Source organism: Hippopotamus amphibius, chromosome 11, assembly GCF_030028045.1.
Source record: "Hippopotamus amphibius kiboko isolate mHipAmp2 chromosome 11, mHipAmp2.hap2, whole genome shotgun sequence".
NCBI lineage: Eukaryota > Metazoa > Chordata > Mammalia > Artiodactyla > Hippopotamidae > Hippopotamus > Hippopotamus amphibius.
In genome coordinates, this window is record NC_080196.1 from 98,992,079 (window position 1) to 99,010,628 (window position 18,550).

Sequence of the window (18,550 nt, forward strand, 5' to 3'; positions counted from 1 at the left end):
GACCTTCTGCCCATCTGCAGAGGACAGTACGTTCTCTGCAGGGCACAGAGCAGCTGGAATCCTTTCAGGTGTGACTGCCAAAAGCTTGCTGCGGCCGCTTGTGGGAAGCTTTGCCCCCCCGTGGAGTGTCAGTCCATAGTTTTGCTGTGGTTTGGGGGCTGCAGAGCCCGGGTGGGCTCAGGTGAGGGTGGGGCCCCGCGCCTCTGGTCTGTGAACATCTCTTCGTCCACCTTCCTGGTTCTGACCTGCTGGGTCAGTGGCGCCTCAGCCTCTAGTTCTGATCTCCACTGAGGCTCACACCTCAGCCCCTGGGTTCTGTGCGGGACAAGGTAAGCCCCTGACCTTTGACCCCGAGCCCCTTGGTACCAGCCTCCCCCCCCGACCCCGCTGAGAGTGCTGCCCATGTAGCCTCCTTCCTTCTCTTGCTCCGATCCAGACACTGACGAGGAACCTGTCGGCCACACAGGTCTCCTGGCTGTGGTTGCAGGTCTCCAGTCTGGTTGTGGGATGAAGCGAGTGGGAACATTCCTTGAACATCTGTGACCCCCTGCCTTCCATGTGTGAATGGTATGCTTTCTGTGCTTCTTGTGTAGTGTGTTTGATCATGACGAGGTTCCCTCTGGACATCTCAATAGCAGCCGTCCCCGCCACAGCCCTGGGGTTGGGTGTGTGCTGTTATCTCCATTTTTAGGTGGAAAACTTCCCGACACAGAGAAGCCAGAGAGCACAGGGGATGTTGGCACTGGGAGGGGCATTGGGCCTCACACCCACTGTCTGCGTGTTGTCGTTGCGACATTAGAGCTTATTCTCTTCACCAGGGTTTGTCCATAGCAACTAATTTATTTCAGGCAACTGTACGGATGGGTTTTATATGCTCTTGCTTGTTTGTTAAGTGACAAGAACGTAGGTCGGTAAGTGATTTCATGGTGCTGCAGAGAGAAGTAAATAGGAAATTCACCATCTTCCTCCACGCATTCATTCATCACTCACAGAACAAACATTTCTTTTACAGCTAGTAAGCAAACCATATTAGGAACAGTTGAAACTTTTTAATAACGTAGATATTGTATAACAAGTCATCTTTTTGTTCCCTGGACGTTAGCTCATAAATATTTATAAAGTTGGGGGGAAGGCTGGGCTTAAAGTAACTCTAATGCATGGTGGCAGCAACAGAATTGGTGCCGCCATTTGGGAAATTGTTCTGGCATTTGTGTTCACGGATCAGAAGAAATGACCTGTGGTTAGAGCAAAATTTGGGAACTATAGCATCCCCCCCTTTTGGAGATTTATAATATTTATTAACGTAATAGAGGCTGTCCTGCAGAAAGAAATCTGCTCAACATAGAAAAATCCAGCATTTGCTATATGTATTTCAGCGTTGTGCTTGTGAAAAGCCTAATAAGGTCCTTTAGAACTGGTGTCTGTGTTTCACAGCATGTGAAGTGCAGCATGTGAAGGGTTGGTAATGTTTTCCTAGAGGAGGTGAATGTCGTGGACAACACGGGTAGGACTTGGAGAGGGGACAGGTTGGGAGGGAACACGAAGGCTTTAGTGTAAATTTGACCTCCTGTTGGACGAGTCAAGTGGCATATAAAGCAGGCGATTGGAAAGGTGGCTCTGAAGGTAGAATTAGGGCTACAGGTAGAAATGTGTGACTTCGGTGAATACACGGGATGTCGTGATGCCTGAGGTTGCCTTTGAACAAAGGTAGATGAAAGAGTCTGAAGGGACCCAGGAGGGGAAGAGCCAGGGAGTCATGGGAAACCCCAGGGGCCCCTGGCAGTGCTTGCAGGGTCCGTGAGAGGACAGAACGCCTGGAAAACAAAATTCTGCTGAAAGGCCATGGCAGTGAGAAAGGACGCAGCCAGTGAGCTCCAGCACAAGGGAGCAAAGAATGGGAGTGGCGTGTTTCTAGCTATGAGGCGCTTGCTTTGTTTCATTTAGTAGCTATACACTGTTAAATGAAAGCATGCATCTTCATTTAACTTTTTCTTTTGGAATAATTGTAGCTTTTAGAAACATTGCAAAAATAATGCAAAGAATTTCCAGGTACCCTTTACCCAGTTTTCCCTAGCCACCTTGTATGAGTATAATGTATCAATCAAAACTAAAAGTTTGTCATTGGCATAATGCTAACTAGACCATAGACTTTACTCAAATTTCAGCAGTTTTTCAACTAAGTGGAGGACAGTATTTGTGTGCATTTCCCTCTCTCTGTAGCCTTACAGTGTACAGTCAGAGTTTTGTTTTCCAAAGTTACTTGGGTGGGTTCTTTTCCTCCCTACCCTCTTCAGCATGGGTATTATGTCATTTGCTTGTAATATAGTTAGTTCTTTGTTACACTTGGTCTCTCATTTTGGGCCTCTCCTCATTCCTGGTTGCTCTTATTTTTTATTTACACACAGTTAAAATTCTCTGGGTTTTGACAAAGGCATAGACGTGTGTATCCACCCGCACAGTTGTGATACAGAACAGTTCTGTCACCTCCAGATTTCCTTCTATAGCCTGGGTTTTAACAGTGGTTTCAGGCGAGTGGGTTGCAGAGGGGTGGGGAGGGAGCTGGGTGGTACGGGGATCTGCCCCATAATGGCGAACTTGACTGTGAAGACAGCGTGGACAGACCACAAGGGTAGGGTCGCCAGGTTGAGGTTGGGGGACGTCTCTTTCACCAATAGGTAGAGGTACTAGGAGTGGCCAAAAGCCCCGAAGCAGGACAGCAAGCTCACAGTGAGGAGCAGCTTGGAAAGGTCAGCTGTGCGGAAACAGGCAGTGTCTGAAGGCAGGCAGGCCGTGGGGAGGGGTCCTGCCTGTTGTCTTTGAAGCTGACTGTGGAAAGAAGGCGTGGAGTAGCTACCAGGGAGGGTTAGAAACAGCCTCTGTCCCCTGGCAGGGTGGGAGTTAATAGTAAGGAAAAGAGAGGGTTGTGGAGGGGAGGGACACAGAGGATGCTCTGGGGCGCGAGGAACAGGGATTTGCTGCAGTCCTCTCTCGAGGTACCCTTGGCAGCTGCAGAACCAAGTGGAAAACGCAAAGGAGCTTTTTACTGCAGAGCTCTCGTTTGACCTGTGAGTGCTTGCAGTTGGGGGGAGTGATGCAAGGAGTAGGCCCAGAATTGCCAGTTGAGCTTCTGGAAAAGGCTGACGTTTGTAGGGACCATGTGCTTATGTTCCTGTGGGGCTGGGGCGGAAGGGTGAGTGTTGGAGGGAAGGGGAGGGAGCCTGCTGGTATACAGCCGGGAGGGAGAAGTGAAGGAGGACCACAGGGAAGGGCCGGGGCAGTATTTACTCGTCTTTCCCAAGGTTGTGCTCTGATTAAGTGACTCCGTGTTTACATTTCCAGAAGCAGTTTGAACTTTCACATCAGTTGTTTTTCAAATCAGGAATATTGGGTATTAACTGAAGAACACATGGCCTTGGCCAGAGTATGTGTGTCAGTACTGATACCATCCAGATTCAGTGAGACAAGAAGATGTCTATTCTGGATACTAGCAGCTGTATTAACTCATGTCCTGTTGGCTCATACAGAATTAAAACATATATTTTGTTCTTTTCACCTTATGTGTAAACTGTCTTTTTACACATGGGGAGCTACCCTGGTGGAGGCTGTTTAGAAAGAGAAGTTCTTCTGGCCTCAGCACGTGGTGGGCGGGGAGGGGGGGGGGCCACACCAGTGCTGGAAAGTGAGGGGGCGGGGCGCTCTGTGGTCCTGGGTCACCCTTCTTCCCAGTGGCTGGAGAGGAGCCTTAGACCCACAAGGTGCCCTGGCGTAGTGTCCAGATCCACCCAGGGCCTGATGAGTGTGAAGGATGGAGATAAAATGAACACTTCTCTCTGGCATTTTGGCACTTAACATGGGGCCTTCAAATGGCACGTGTTTAAGAGGTTCCATAGCTCCGTTTATTATTGCTTATTTTTTCCCTCAAAGCTGTACACATGAAGCCATTCGTGTGTGTGTGTGTGTGTGTATTTTTGTAAATTAATTTTTTGAGACCTAAGTGTCTGCCAGTTTTTGGGGCCCCGTCTCCTCGTCCGTCCCCCACCCTTTCCTAGAGAGAAGCACTGGGGCACAGACGTAACTGATCAGTTTTGTTTGTTTGTTTTTGTTTTTTGTTTTAAACTCCACAAAACGGACATCTGTTCCCAGCTGGTTTAGGAAAAGCGAGCAAAGAAGCATGAGGCAGATTTACGTAACTAAACTTGCTTGGTGTTTGGGATGGAATTGTAGGGAGAAAATATTTTTCCCTGATAAGGGATTCAGATTGAAGTAAGGTAGAAGGAAACAATCAGTTGGGGAAAAAGAGATGTGATTTCTTTTTCTCTTTTGTGATTGAAGAGATGTCATGATGGAGAGCCCTGAAAATGCTAAAGGTGGAAAAGGGATTGGTGATGGAGGAAGAGCCAAGGAGGGTGTATGCTAGTATGAGGGGAAAGGCAGGGGTTGGGACATAGGCCAGGAGAAACCAACCCCTGCTTATTTCTTTGAAGACGTATGAAGTCTGGGGATGCTAGGTCATTTTCTATGAGGAGCAAATTAAATGTGAAACATGCATGATATAAACACGTTATAAGAACATTGTACATTTGAAGAAAAGATAAGAAGGTTAGAAATGTGAGTTAGATCCATTAATCTGTTGAATTACTTCATTGAAAAGGGCTTCAGTGGCCAGATAAGAGCCAGAAAATAGTGACAGATACAGTCTCCCAAGAGGATAACAGACTTTGTATTATTGTAGTTGTTCTTTGAAAAGTTTGTATAATACTGAAGAGGTGGTCTGTAGACTTTGATTTGTTTTTCTTTAGGATTATTATGACTTAGCATTTATTGATTTTCATTAAAGAAAATGTTAGTTTCTCCATCTACATGGGGAGACCGATGTGCTGTCACTGGTCAGATTGACCTTGCGTATTCATTTGCAGTTGGGTTCAGTGGTTACGTTATGCCTGAGCTTCTACACCGTCATCCTCTAGTCGGAAATTGGCAAATGGCTTCGTGAAGAATGGTTTTTTATTGCAAAGTGTAAGAAGTATGATTAAGGGGTGAATGGGTTTTCCTTAAGTTTTTCTTTTGATACGATAACTTTTGACTTTCCCCAGCAAAGATGAAATAGCTTACTGTAAGTTTAAGAGATTTTGGTAGGAAAGAAAGTGTTTTGTCTGTGTCATAGGAGGGAATAGAGTGACCACATGACAGACTTGAGCTCTTTCATTTCCCTTTTTTATAAACAGGCCTAGCATTTTCCCCCCAGACATTTTCAATGTGAAAGGACATTCTACATTAAGCACAAATGCTGTTAGTGAATTATATGTTATTTATAGGGGGTTTAGTTTTAAATTAAAAGACTGTTAGTGCCTTTGAAGGAAGCTATATTTTACAGGGTATAAATGAAATGAAAAGACATTGTTGCAGTAACTAAAGACTAATTCTGTTTGAAAGTCAAGCTATTGAGGGGAAAGGGAAGCTAAAATGAGGTCTTTTTATCTTTTAAAAGAGAAGACTGAGATTTATTTTTATAATGTTTTTAAACAAAAGAATCTACTTTTAAAACAGTACTTAGGAATTGGGGTGAAAAAAAATGAAGAAAACTTTCAAACATAAACATTTCTCTTTGTACTTGATAGAACGGAGAAATGAAGCGGGAGTTAAGCCCTTTTTCCCCCTAAGTGGAGAATTGGCTCTTGCCTTCCAGAATGTGGGAAGGGGGAGGATGATAGGATGGTGTGATTGTGGGCATGAAAAACATTTCTATCAACCAAAAAAGAAGTGTGAAGTTACAGAGAGTGGTGTTTACTACACTGACTGTACAATCCTGGAGAGGTGAACTCACCGCCGTGGTCTCAGGTTTCAGATGACACGTGCTTTCAGCGGCTGCTGTACTTGGCCTGTTAGGCCCACTCTGCATTTCCACCTTGTAGTCAGCATTCTTTCAGGTGAACTAGGAGAGCTGACTCATAGGTTTTTAAACCTCTACGAATTCACTCTTAACTCTCCACAGTGTCCCAGGACTTCACCCCAGAGAGTTCATCCGGGTTCATCTTCTTGCCTAAAGACAACGTATATACATCTTAGGCCTTTAGAGGAATGGGGGAGGGGGCGGGCAGGTGTGGCTAGATGTCCACGGAGGAAGTTGCTCCTGCATTGGGAATGTCTTCTGGACTGCTTGGGGGGTTTGCAGACGTGGAGGTTCCTCTCTGGGGTGTTCTAAGCCTTCACTCTGCTTTAGTTGTGCGGGTAGGAAAAGATACGGGGCAGTGTGGTGGGCGACATCCTACCATTGACTGTAAGGTTTAATGCTGCTCACTATTCACAATAGCCAGGACATGGAAGCAACCTAAATGTCTGTCAACGGATGAATGGATAAAAAAGATGTGGTACATATATACAATGGAATATTACTCAGCTGTAAAAAGCAATGAAACTGGGACATTTGTAGAGACATGGATGGACCTAGAGACTGTCATACAGAGTGAAGTGAGTTAGAAAGAGAAAAACAAATATATTAACACATATGTGGACTATAGAAAAATGGTACAGATCAGCCAGTTTGCAAGGCAGAAATAGAGACACAGATGTAGAGAACAAACATATGGACACCAAGTGGGGAAAGCGAGGAGGGTTGGTGGGGAAGGAACTGGGAGATTGGGATACCAAATAGTACACTCTAAATATATGCAGTTTATTGCATGTTAACTGTGTCTCAATGAAAGTTCTTAAAAAAAAAAAAGATTTACTGCTGCTGCCACCGCCACGTGTGAGCACCTGTGTGTCCATACACCAGGCAGGTCCCTGCTGTGTGTAAATGGGAGGGAGATAGTACGAATCATGGATTAATCTTACAGATATTCATCAGAACTCCTGTCAAGCGCACTGCTGTTGTGAACTGCCCGTCGCTCAGCAAGTTTTGTTTCACGTGGTGACCTTTTTATCACGTCTTGTGGTTGTGTGTTCTGGGCCTACCACCCACTGAGTATTTGAATTTTCTCTTGCTTGCTTTTTTCTTTCTTTGCTCCTGAACTGACTGCTCTCTGGGATGAATGGTGGGAAACTGGGTGACGTCTTTAGCTCACCAACATCATGAGGAGAGGGCGAATGACATAAATCCCACGTAGCTGGAAAGAAAGGGTGGAGGGGCTTAGGCGGATCCCAGCCCCCACGGGGGACCTCCAGAGTCTGGGTCCCAGCTTTGGATAAGTGGTGGCATTAAGAAACCACCTTTCAGGCCCGTTTGACTCCAGAGCGTGTTGGGGGATGGTCTTTTTTTTTTTTTAATTGAATTGAATTTATTGCGGCTGCGTTGGGTCTTCGTTGCTGCACGCGGGCTTTTTCTAGTTGTGTCGAGCAGGGGCTACTCTTTGTTGCAGTACGTGGGCTTCCCTTGTGGCTCACGGGCTCTAGGCACGCGGGCTCAGCAGTTGTGGTGCGTGGACTTAATTGCTCAGCGGCATGTGGGATCTTCCTGGGCCAGGGATCAAACCCACGTCCCCTGCATTGGCAGGCAGATTCTTAACCACTGCACCACCAGGGAAATCTGAGTCTATGTGCTGAATTCTCTAAAAAGTGATCTGTAAACTTGGATCATCATGGCTGGTAAAGATAGCTCACAGGGATGCTTTGCTAATGGTGGTTTTATTGTGAGTATTCAATTTATAAAGGCAATATGATGCTTAAAAATAAAGCTGGTGACATTCAGGGATTATTCCTAAGTGGGTGGACTCTTAAGTGGATATGCTGTCTGACAGATGGATTTTTTCATTCCCTACATTTTATAGTTCAAGTTCATTTAGAGAAGAAAATCATAGTGTCAAACTTTCTCACTAAATCTGACTTCCTATAGATGTTTTCACATCATTATCTGCTTAGAAGTGTTTTACTTTGATGCCGGGGGTACATTATTTCCTGTCTGGTCCTGCAGGCACCCATCTGCAAGAAAAGTGGTCCAGAGTGTTCTCTCTAGGCTAAGTAAACCATCTAGAGAAAAGTGTGACTTCTGAGACATAAGTGAGTGGAAAGTGATTTATTCTTCAGCTCCTATTGAACCATAAGTGTTTATAACAGCTTCAACAGTAGTTTTTCCCAACGAAATTCTCTGAAGTGTTTGGATGTGTCCCAGAATAAGTGAATATGCTGCGGGTGTCTTAGCAACTGATAATGTATTTACGGTTAATATGAATTTCACGGGTGTGTTTATTGTTGCCTGAGTAGAAATTCTACCGTGACCCTTGTATAGTTATTTTTATTAGGAATGCATGATTTTTTACAGATTGTACAAGAAAAAACCCATTAAATACTTCAGTGAAATGTGAAAGACAACTTCTCAGCAATTTAAAGCAGATTTAAAGGAGGAATAATGTAGTAAACCTTGACAAGGAAAGAGTCTAGGTGTCTACAAATCACTGAGGCCGATTCGTCCATTGAAAGTTGCCCGCAATCAGCTGTGACCCTCGTTTCTTCCAACATAGATTGTTGCTTGAGTCCCGTCTCTTCTTCCCTCTTCTCCTTCCCTTTCTTTCTCTGCCTCTCCTTCCCTTTCCAGTTTTTCCGTCTCCCTCTTGCCTTTCCTTCTGTCCTTCTCTTCCTGGCTGCCGGCCTGCACAGCAGAAGGAAGGCACAGGCCCAGAGAGATGCCCTTACTTCCTGAGGGTCTCAGAGCCAGTGAACTGTCGCCAGAGCTGGGTGGGGCCTGTTCTTGTTGTAAATCTTGTGTTCTGGTCCCTCACGTGTGTCCTGTTGGTTATTTGGCATTTATGGTGCAAAGGCAAGAGAGACAGTGCCTGTCTTTAGGCAGCTTGACAGGCCAGTAGGTAAGAAGAGACAAGTATACACACACTGTAGTACGTACAGAACATCATAGAATCGTAAGATGGAGTGCTCTGGGGCTTCAGGGAGGAGGAAGAGCTCCCCTACGGCGGAAGGTCCCCTTGTAAAGACCCCAGGCAATGTGTGTATTTATATATCCTTCCTCTTTAGTAATGGCTGTGACTGTCCATTTCCCTAAAACTCTCGGTCCTCCTACCATCCAGGGCTTGGTGGACATTAACGGAGGTACGTCTTCCTAGACTGTTATCCAGCTGGATCTAGCCCTTCCTCCCCCCAGGCTGTCACGTCCTTGGGTCCATGTTGGCACGTGCTGGGAGTAATTTCATGGAAGGCCTTTCTTAGCTGTCACAGCCACTTGCACAGCTATGTTGGCTGAGTGGTAATTAGGAAGCAGCTGTGCGTTCCCTTAACCAGTGGAACCGCTGGACCAGGGAGCGAGATGGAAGGGACACTATAGATTTCTGCTGGGAGAGAATTTTTTTCCCTAACGTAATGGAGGGAATTAGGATTCAATAAAAACTGATAAGAGGGAGCTCCTCGGGGGTTTTTAAAAATCGCAGATGGAACCTTATTCGCAGTAGATGGCCTGTCTGGGTTAGGGTGCTCACATCTGTGGGTGAATTGAAATCTGTAATTGGTTTTTTGCCTGTAATATATTTCTTTTAATGGGATATCTCAAATCTGACAGGGACTATATTAGTAATAATTTTGCCCGTAGAGTTAAATGCTGTCAAGATCAAAATGTGTTTGGAAGTAGCTTTTTGTGAAAATGGTGAGATGAATCCAGTGATAAACGAAATTTTATAGCTGTTATACCAGAACCTGCTCTTCGTGCTGTAATAGTTTTGATCAGCTTGTTAGAGAGGCTCCATGCTGACCGTGCGGCACAGCATTTTGGAGGAATTACGTCGAAGCTGTAATTATCAAGGTATCCCATTCTCTGGATGTTTGCTCACTTTGGCTCAGAGTTCCGACATTATAATAAGTGCAGTTGGTGACTTGCTCTTTCGTGGTAATCATCACTGCGTTCATGTAAATCCTATAGGAATGTTTATCCCTGTGTTCGTTGCTGATGGAATGATTTTCTGTTCATTTAACAGAACATCTGATCAAATTCATGACCATGGGGGATATGAAGACCCCAGACTTTGATGACCTCCTGGCAGCATTCGACATCCCAGATATGGTCGATCCCAAAGCAGCTATCGAGTCTGGACATGACGACCAGGAAAGCCACATCAAGCAGAACGCCCACGTGGATGACGACTCCCACACGCCGTCCTCCTCCGACGTGGGCGTCAGCGTCATCGTGAAGAACGTTCGCAACATTGACTCCTCCGAGGGTGCGGAGAAGGACGGCCACCATCCCACCGGCAACGGCCTGCACAACGGGTTTCTCACGGCGTCCTCTCTTGACACGTACAGTAAAGATGGGTCAACGTCCTTGAAAGGAGACGTGCCTACCTCAGAGGTGACTTTAAAAGACTCTGCATTCAGCCAGTTCAGCCCCATCTCCAGTGCTGAAGAATTTGACGACGATGAGAAGATAGAGGTGGATGACCCCCCTGACAAAGAGGACGTGCGTTCCGGTTTCAGATCAAATGTGTTGACGGGGTCGGTTCCCCAGCAGGACTATGATAAACTAAAGGCACTTGGGGGAGAAGGCTTGAGCAAAACTGGAATCTCTACGTCAGGCAATCTAGATAAAAACAAAGTTGTTAAGAGAGAAACGGAAACAAATTCTATAAATCTGAGTGTTTATGAACCTTTTAAAGTCAGAAAAATGGAGGATAAACTGAAGGAAAACTCGGAAAAGGTGCTTGAAAACAGGGTCCACGAGGGGAAGCTGAGCTCTGAGAAGAATGACGCCTCCCTTGGCAGCGCGGTGCTGTCGAGGACCAAGCCATCCTCCAAGCTTTCTTCCTGCATCGCTGCAATTGCGGCTCTTAGTGCTAAAAAGGCTGCTTCCGACTCCTCTAAAGAACCAGTGACCAACTCCCGGGAGTCCTCTCCATTACCAAAAGAAGTAAACGATAGCCCTAGAGCCATTGAAAAGTCCCCGGAATCCCAGAGTCTGATCGATGGGACGAAGAAAGCGTCCCTCAAGCAGCCGGATAGTCCCAGGAGCATCTCCAGCGAGAACAGTAGCAAGGGTTCGCCATCCTCTCCTGCAGGGTCGACACCAGCAATTCCCAAAGTCCGCATAAAAACCATCAAGACGTCTTCTGGGGAAATCAAGAGAACGGTAACGAGGGTGTTGCCCGAAGTCGATCTCGATGCCGGAAAAAAGCCTCCCGAGCAGACAGCGTCCATGGTGGCGTCCGTGACGTCACTGCTGTCGTCTCCGACCTCGGCCGCCGTCCTCTCCTCCCCACCCAGGGCGCCCCTGCAGTCGGCAGTCGTCACCAACACAGTGGCCCCCGCCGAGCTGACCCCCAAACAGGTCACCATCAAGCCCGTGGCGACCGCCTTTCTCCCGGTGTCGGCTGTGAAGACGGCCGGGTCTCAAGTCATTAATTTGAAGCTCGCCAACAACACGACGGTGAAAGCCACGGTCATATCTGCCGCCTCCGTGCAGAGTGCCAGCAGCGCCATCATTAAAGCCGCCAATGCCATCCAGCAGCAAACCGTCGTGGTGCCGGCCTCCAGCCTGGCCAACGCCAAACTCGTGCCAAAGACTGTGCACCTCGCCAACCTTAACCTTCTGCCTCAGGGTGCCCAGGCCACCTCCGAGCTCCGCCAAGTGCTCACCAAACCTCAGCAGCAAATAAAGCAGGCAATAATCAGTGCCGCGGCCTCGCAGCCACCCAAGAAGGTGTCGCGGGTCCAGGTGGTGTCCTCCCTGCAGAGTTCCGTGGTGGAAGCTTTCAACAAGGTGCTGAGCAGCGTCAACCCAGTCCCAGTTTACATCCCCAACCTCAGTCCTCCTGCGAACGCGGGCATCACGTTACCGACCCGCGGCTACAAGTGCTTGGAGTGCGGGGACTCCTTCGCCCTCGAGAAGAGCCTGACCCAGCACTACGACAGACGCAGCGTGCGCATCGAGGTAACGTGCAACCACTGCACCAAGAACCTCGTTTTCTACAACAAGTGCAGTCTCTTGTCTCACGCCCGCGGGCACAAGGAGAAGGGAGTGGTGATGCAGTGCTCGCACTTGATCTTGAAGCCGGTCCCAGCAGATCAAATGATTGTTTCTCCATCAAGCAATACTCCTGCTTCATCTTCCGCCCTCCCGAGCTCTGCGGGAGCCGGCACACACACTGTAACAAAAATTCAGTCTGGCGTAACCGGGACAGTCATATCAGCCCCTTCCAGCACACCCATCATTCCAGCTATGCCTCTGGATGAAGACCCATCCAAGCTCTGTAGGCATAGTCTGAAATGTTTGGAGTGTAATGAAGTTTTCCAGGATGAGACGTCGCTGGCTACCCATTTCCAGCAGGCTGCAGATACGAGTGGACAAGTAGAGTATCATTTACATTTTGGTGTTTCGGTGGTGAATCTATAGACATGCGTGCTCTATACCGTGCCATTGATTTTCGCGGGAGCTCAGTTAAGTGGGGGGATGTGTGTGCATGTGTGTGTACACACGCACTTGAGAGAGAGGATTGTTTTCACAGAATAGAGCAAAGTTGAAACATGAATCTTATTTAAAAGTCAGTTTTTTTGGAAGATGATTCTTTTAGACAGATGGAAACTGTGTGCTGGTTGGGTTGTGGCACCTTAGGTTTAGGGTAAGTGAAGGAGTTCTTAATTGTCAGGTTATTGGAATTTATGTCGGAAGTCTGAGTGCTAGCAAGCACTTGTCACCCCATCATATTAAGTGTTTAAGTCAGGCTGTGTCACCGGTGTTCCTGAGTCATTTATTAGCGGCCATTTTGGGATTAAAAATTTTTTTGTCGTTTATATAATTACTGTGTTTTACAAACACACCCAGTCGGCACCCACTTTTAAGGCGTGCCTGCTTACTTAAGGTGTTGGTCTAGTATATTCAGTAATACTGTCCCCTGCAATGAATTTACGGTCCTAATGGAAAACCCGTCTCCATCTAAATAGAGTACCTTTGTGTGTTGTTCGTGGCTTTTTTTTTTTTTTTTTAAATGGTGACGCATAGGTTGGTGTTGGTGAGATGCGTTTCTCAATGGGCATCGGTCAGCCATTTCCTCTCTGTCATTTGCTTCTTTCTATGAGGCAACTTCTGGGCAGGAGTTAAATGTGTTTTACAAATATATGATACCTGTCATTCAGAATTAATTGGACATGTTGAACGAAACAAATTCAAGCTAGAGAGAGCATATGATTTATTGTCTAAGCCAGGAAACTTGTGAAATTGGCAGGGGCGCTGGTTTGAGCTGCTATACTCTGGCTCAGACTTTGTTTTTGAAGACCCAGTGATAAACTGATCTTCCCTTCACTTGCCTCCACTATCTTGTTGACGAGGAGCTTTATGCCGTGGCTCAGACGTCTGGTACTGTCCCCGTGATCAGTTCCTCAAGGGCAATTGCTGAGTTAAATTCTTCGTAGGATTTGAGTTCGGGGAACAAAAGATTAAGAATATCTCAGTGATTTTTTTTCTCTGGACATTCAGCTGAGTGGAAATGGAGATGATAAAGAGTTTCAAGAACATTCTTGCATCGAGAACATTGAATGTTACATGTTTCATTGGCTCTGACAGTGGAGCTACTCAGGTGGCGAGGCTGGTTCAAGAAGGAGTGACCCCCGGCAGGTCCTGGTGACAGGGCTTGGGTCCTGTCTGGGTCCCTCTTATCTTGTCACCACTTTATCAAAGGGACAGTCTTAAAAGTCATCTTAAAAGGATGCAGTCAAAAAGAGAAAAATCCGTTTCCTCAGTTCTGTCTGTCCTGCTGGTATTTTGTGCGAGTGGTGGAGTATGTCCCGGCTTGCGTGTGCTGGTCAGTATTCGCACGTGGAGCTGCCTTCACAGATGTCTGTTCCCTTGGGGATCCCTTCTTTAGGCAGGAGGAAGCACATGGCACAAGGTAGGAATTTTCCTTCTTCCCTGTTTTCCCCTAGTTTTTGTTCTCTGTTAACCATTTAGTCTCAACAGCCAAACTAGGGTCAAACAGGGAAGCGTTTTCCTTCAGGGAAGGGGATTAACGTCTCCTCTCGTGTGTGTGGTTGCTTTGCCTTGACTTTTTGTGTATCGCTGGAACAGGTGTGTGGCACAGTTCCCCCGTTCCCCACGGGACACTGAGGACCGAGTCGGGGCAGAACATACACTAACTCCGGGGCCAGGTAGCACGAGGCCAGACAGTCGCCCCGTTCCAGTGCCTTCCTCTTCTGACTCTGCCGAGCTAGGATCCACTCAGCCCACCTGGGCAGAGCGTTTCTGTTGAGGGAGCGTCCCCTGCCTGCTGAGCCAGCCACTGGCCCGCTGGCAGCGTCAACAGGCCCCGTGGCCCCCCTCCTGCTCCTCGCCTCCCCTTCCTCACCGAAACCCTGCCCTTCCCCGCAGCACCCCTCCGCGACTGCCCGCGCTTCTGGGACTCAGCCAGGGCTTCCACGCATCTGAGGGCAGCCTGGTCTCTCACTTCGGCCGTCCAGCCTGCTCCCCGGGGTGCGGGGGGGCTGCCCCTTCTTCAGCGTCCTGAGCCCCGCCTCCAGTCTCTCCCGCAGCCCAGGAGGCCTGTGACATCCGTGCGGCTCCTGCTGTCCTAGCCTCGTACGTAGTGGGAGCTCATGTGGTCCCCGCCCATGGCTGGCCCCTGGCGTGGCATCAGGTAGACAGGGCCGTGGCAGGTGGGGCTGAAGACAAGGAAGGACAGGAGAGAAAAGAGAAGAATTCTCTGTTTCATCTTCTCCAGTCTGCGGTTCCCATGACCGCTGCCTGGTGATAATCTGTGAACTTTAAGTGGGAGAAACAGTCACCTGTATAAATTGTTTCCTCTCTGAGAAGGGCCCTTACAACACGTAGTTCAACTTCTAAATTTTGTAAGAAAATCTAAGGGCAGCTCAAGTACCAGTCTTTCCTGAGCGCTTTCGTTCCATTTTACTTTCCATTTCTCCGTTGGCTTCCCTGTGCTTGGTAACTTGTGGGTGAACTTGAGCCAGAGGAGGCTGCCTCACTGCCCAGGGCGGGGACCAGTGCAGGGTCAGCCCTGTGCCTGCAGCTGCCCGTTTTCTCTTCTGGCTCTTCGAGAATCAGGTACAACAGATTCCTGTACTGACCCTGGCTAGCACTGATTCTGGAGGTTAAAGGGTGTGACCTCAGGGCCCTGGCAAAACAAGCAGGCCCACTGGCCCTTGCTCAGTGCCTTGCCACCTGTGAGTTTACCATACTAGAGAAGGGTGTGCTGGTTCACCGGCAGTGGGAATATTCCTCCCCCTCCCTCCCTTCCTCCCATCAGGGGTATTGCTCCCTTCCTTGCTTCTGCCCACCTTCTATTTATAATTGCCAAGGTAATTTAAAAATTTTACGTGATAATGTCGAAAGTGTCCTGTGCTAATGCCTTGAGTCTTCTCAGATCATTCTGTTTTTAAACTTTTTATTTTGAGGTAGTTCTAGATTCAGGTAAGAAATAATACAGAGGGATCCTGTGTACCCTTTGCCCAGTTTCCCCCAGTGGTAACATCTTGCAAAACTATTAAATAGCAGTATCTTATCCAGGCTGTGGGACTGATGCTATCAATACATGGAAGCTTTCCATGACCATAAGGACCACTCACTGCCTTTTCAGAGCCACAGCCATCTCCCTCCCACCCCTGCCTCCTTCTCAACCCCTAGGAACCACTAATCTCTTCTCCATTTCTATAATTTTATCATTTCAGGAATGTTACATAAATGGACTCATACCACATGTAGCCTTTGAGATTGGCTTTTTTCACTCAGCATAATTCCCTGGGGGTTTCTCCAGGTTGTTAGATGTATCACTAGTTTGGTCCTTTTTATTGCTGGGTGTTATTCTATCATGTGGTTGTACCACAGGGTGCTTAACCCCATCCAGTCATGAAGGACGTCTGCATCGTTCCCAGTTTGGGGCTGTTATGAATAAAGCTGCCACAGACATTTGTCTACAGGTTTTTGTGTGAACGTAAGTTTTCATTTCTCAGGGATAAATCCCTTTATGTGCTGGGTTGTATGGTAGTTGCATATTTATATTCTCAAGAAATTCTTTTCCACAGTGGCTGTACAATTTTAAATCTCAAGAGCAGTTGTATGAGTGATCTAGTTTCTCCACATCCTGACCAGCATTTGGTGGTGGCATCATGTTTTATTTTAGCCATCGGATAGGTGTGTAGTGACGTCTTGTGGTTTTAATTTGTGTTCATAGCTAATGATGTTGAACATCTTTTTATGTCTGTTTGCCATTGGCATATCCTTTTTGGAGCATTGTCTCTTCTTGTCTTTTGTCCATTTTCTGATTAGTTTTTTTGTTTGTTTTTGCTGTTGAGTGTTAAGAGTGCTTGATATATTTTAGATACTGGTCCTTTGTTGGTATGTGGTCACAAGTCTTTCTCCTGGGCTGTGGCTTCTTTCATCTTATTAGCTCTTTGGTAGAGTAGATGTTAATTTTGATGAAGTCCCATTTATCAGTTTTCTCTGTTATGGCTTGTGCTTTTGGTGTCAGGACTAAGAACTCTTTCCTCTAGATTCTGATAACCTTCTTTTATGTTTTCTTCTAAAAATTTTTCAGTTTTATGATTTATGTTTAAGTCTGTGATCCATTTTGGGTTAATTTTTGTATAATGTGTGAGACTTAGGTTGAGATTTCTTTTTCTCCATGCATGTCCTTTTTCTCCAATACCATTTGTCCAGAAGGCTGTCTTTCCCCCAAAGAATTGCCTTTGCAGTTTGTCAGATATCAGCTGGGCATATTTATGGGGCCATTTCTGGGACTCTGGTAGACTGATTCTTCCAACTTTAGTCTTTTTTCTCAAAAATTTTTTAAGCTATTCTGGTTCTTTTGCTTTCCATATGTTTAGTCTTGTTTATGTATACGAAGAAAATCTTGTTGGAATTTTGATAGGAATTATGTTAAACCTGCATATCAATTCGGGGAGAATTCTTTTCTTTATTATGTTGAGTCTTTCAGTCCATGAACAAAGAATGTCTCTCCATTTGTTTAGCTCTTCTTTGATTTATCATTTTGTAGTTTTTATCATACAAGTGTTATTCATGTTTTGTTTGCTAGCTTTGCTTCTTTCTTTACGTGTTTTGTTGGCAGTCCCCTGTCCGTCCCCTCACCCCCAACCCCGCATGTGGGCAGTTGTAAACGGTATTATATTTTTCAGTGTTTACATGTTTGTTGCTAACATATGGAAAAACAATTAATTTTGGTATATTTATCATGTATCCCTTGTCTTTGTTAAACTCATTATTAGATTTAGGGTATTTTGGTGGGGTGGGGGGGTAGACTACATTGATTTTTTTTTTCCAGATATTGAACCAGCCTTGCATCTCTGGAATGAATCTCACTTGATCAAGGTGTATAATTCTTTTTATATATTGTAAATTGTATTTGCTAATATTTTGCATCTGTATTCGTATAGGAAGGGACTTATAATTGGTGTTATTTTCTTTAAATATTTGATAGAATTCTCTAGTGAAACCATCTGGGCCTGGAGATTTCTTTTTTGGGACTTTTTTAAACACCCACTGGGCTGGTGGAGGGACTCCTTGTCACTTGGTAGGGTTGAAAGTCCCACTTCCCTGCTGCCTTCTCTGATACCATCCGGTCACGGGTATTAGGGCACCTTATTACAGCCTCAAGGGCAGAGAGGTCTGGGCTCCACCTAGACGTGGCGTGTTGCGGGTGGGGCCATAGTGTTTCCTGGGGTGTTTGGCTGGAATAGAGCAGTAATTGTCTCTTTTGCTAGGCTGCCCCTTTCCAGGTCCTTTGGCTACAGAGAGCAGGCTTTTGTTGGGGACTTTTTTGTCTGCACCCATTGGTGTTTCTGGGTTCCCAGTTTCCTCAGCTCCAAATCTGGGATCCGTGAGGCAAAAAGAACCCCAGAGAACTCATAACTGTCATTCCTTGGGTCCCGAGGTCCCTAGCCAGCTTGCCTTCTCTCTGCCTTTCAGATTCTCCATATGTTTGTTCTATATATGCCCAGCAATGTTAGTTGTACTTAGTGGAAGGAATAGAGAGGTACTTCTATTCCATTTTCCTGGAAGTGGAAGTTTCTTGCTGTTTGTTTGTGTAGCTGTTTTGTCTTCCAGAAGAGTGTGTGTAGTTACATCGTTGTGCTCTGCTTGAGGCCTCTGGTCTGTGATCCTCAGTCGCATTTTGGAGTCAGGCTTCCTGGGAGGACAGCATTCCGCTTGACTGTGGACTCAGCTCCTCTTTGAGTCTCAGGCATGTCCCCTGCTCAGTGCAATCACCTCTGTCGTGACCCATCTGTGACAGCTGTCAGTGAGCCTCTCTTCTCCCTTTTGCAGCCCAGCCTCTCTCTCTCTCTTTTTTCTTAACTTATTTTTTTGGGTTCATTTGGTCTTTGTTGCTGCATGCAGGCTCTCTCCCCCTTTTTCTAAAAAAATAAATTAATTTATTATTTATTTTTGACTGCGTTGGGTCTTCGTTGCTGCGTGTGGGCTTTCTCTAGTTGCTGTGAGCAGGGGCTGCTCTTCATTGTGGTGTGCGTGCTTCTCTTGTTGTGGAGCACAGGCTCCAGGCACACAGCCTTAGTAAGTTGCAGCACTCAGGCTCAGTAGTTGTGGTTCGCGGGCTCCAGAGCGCAGGCTCACTAGTTGTGGCACACGGGCTTAGTTGCTCTG

The 18,550-nt window shown here is 46.5% G+C and overlaps 1 protein-coding gene across 14 annotated transcripts in view; it reads left to right on the top strand.

Moving 5' to 3' along the window:
* ZNF532 (zinc finger protein 532) overlaps positions 1-18,550 on the top strand; it is a 103,464-nt gene that overhangs the window by 36,019 nt on the left and 48,895 nt on the right. For all 14 annotated transcript variants that reach the window (XM_057698357.1, XM_057698352.1, XM_057698355.1 and 11 more), the window contains one exon: positions 9,915-12,277. In XM_057698357.1, coding sequence (XP_057554340.1) covers positions 9,932-12,277 — 2,346 coding nt within the window. In that variant the 5' untranslated portion in view covers positions 9,915-9,931. The remainder of the gene's footprint in view (positions 1-9,914; positions 12,278-18,550) is intronic.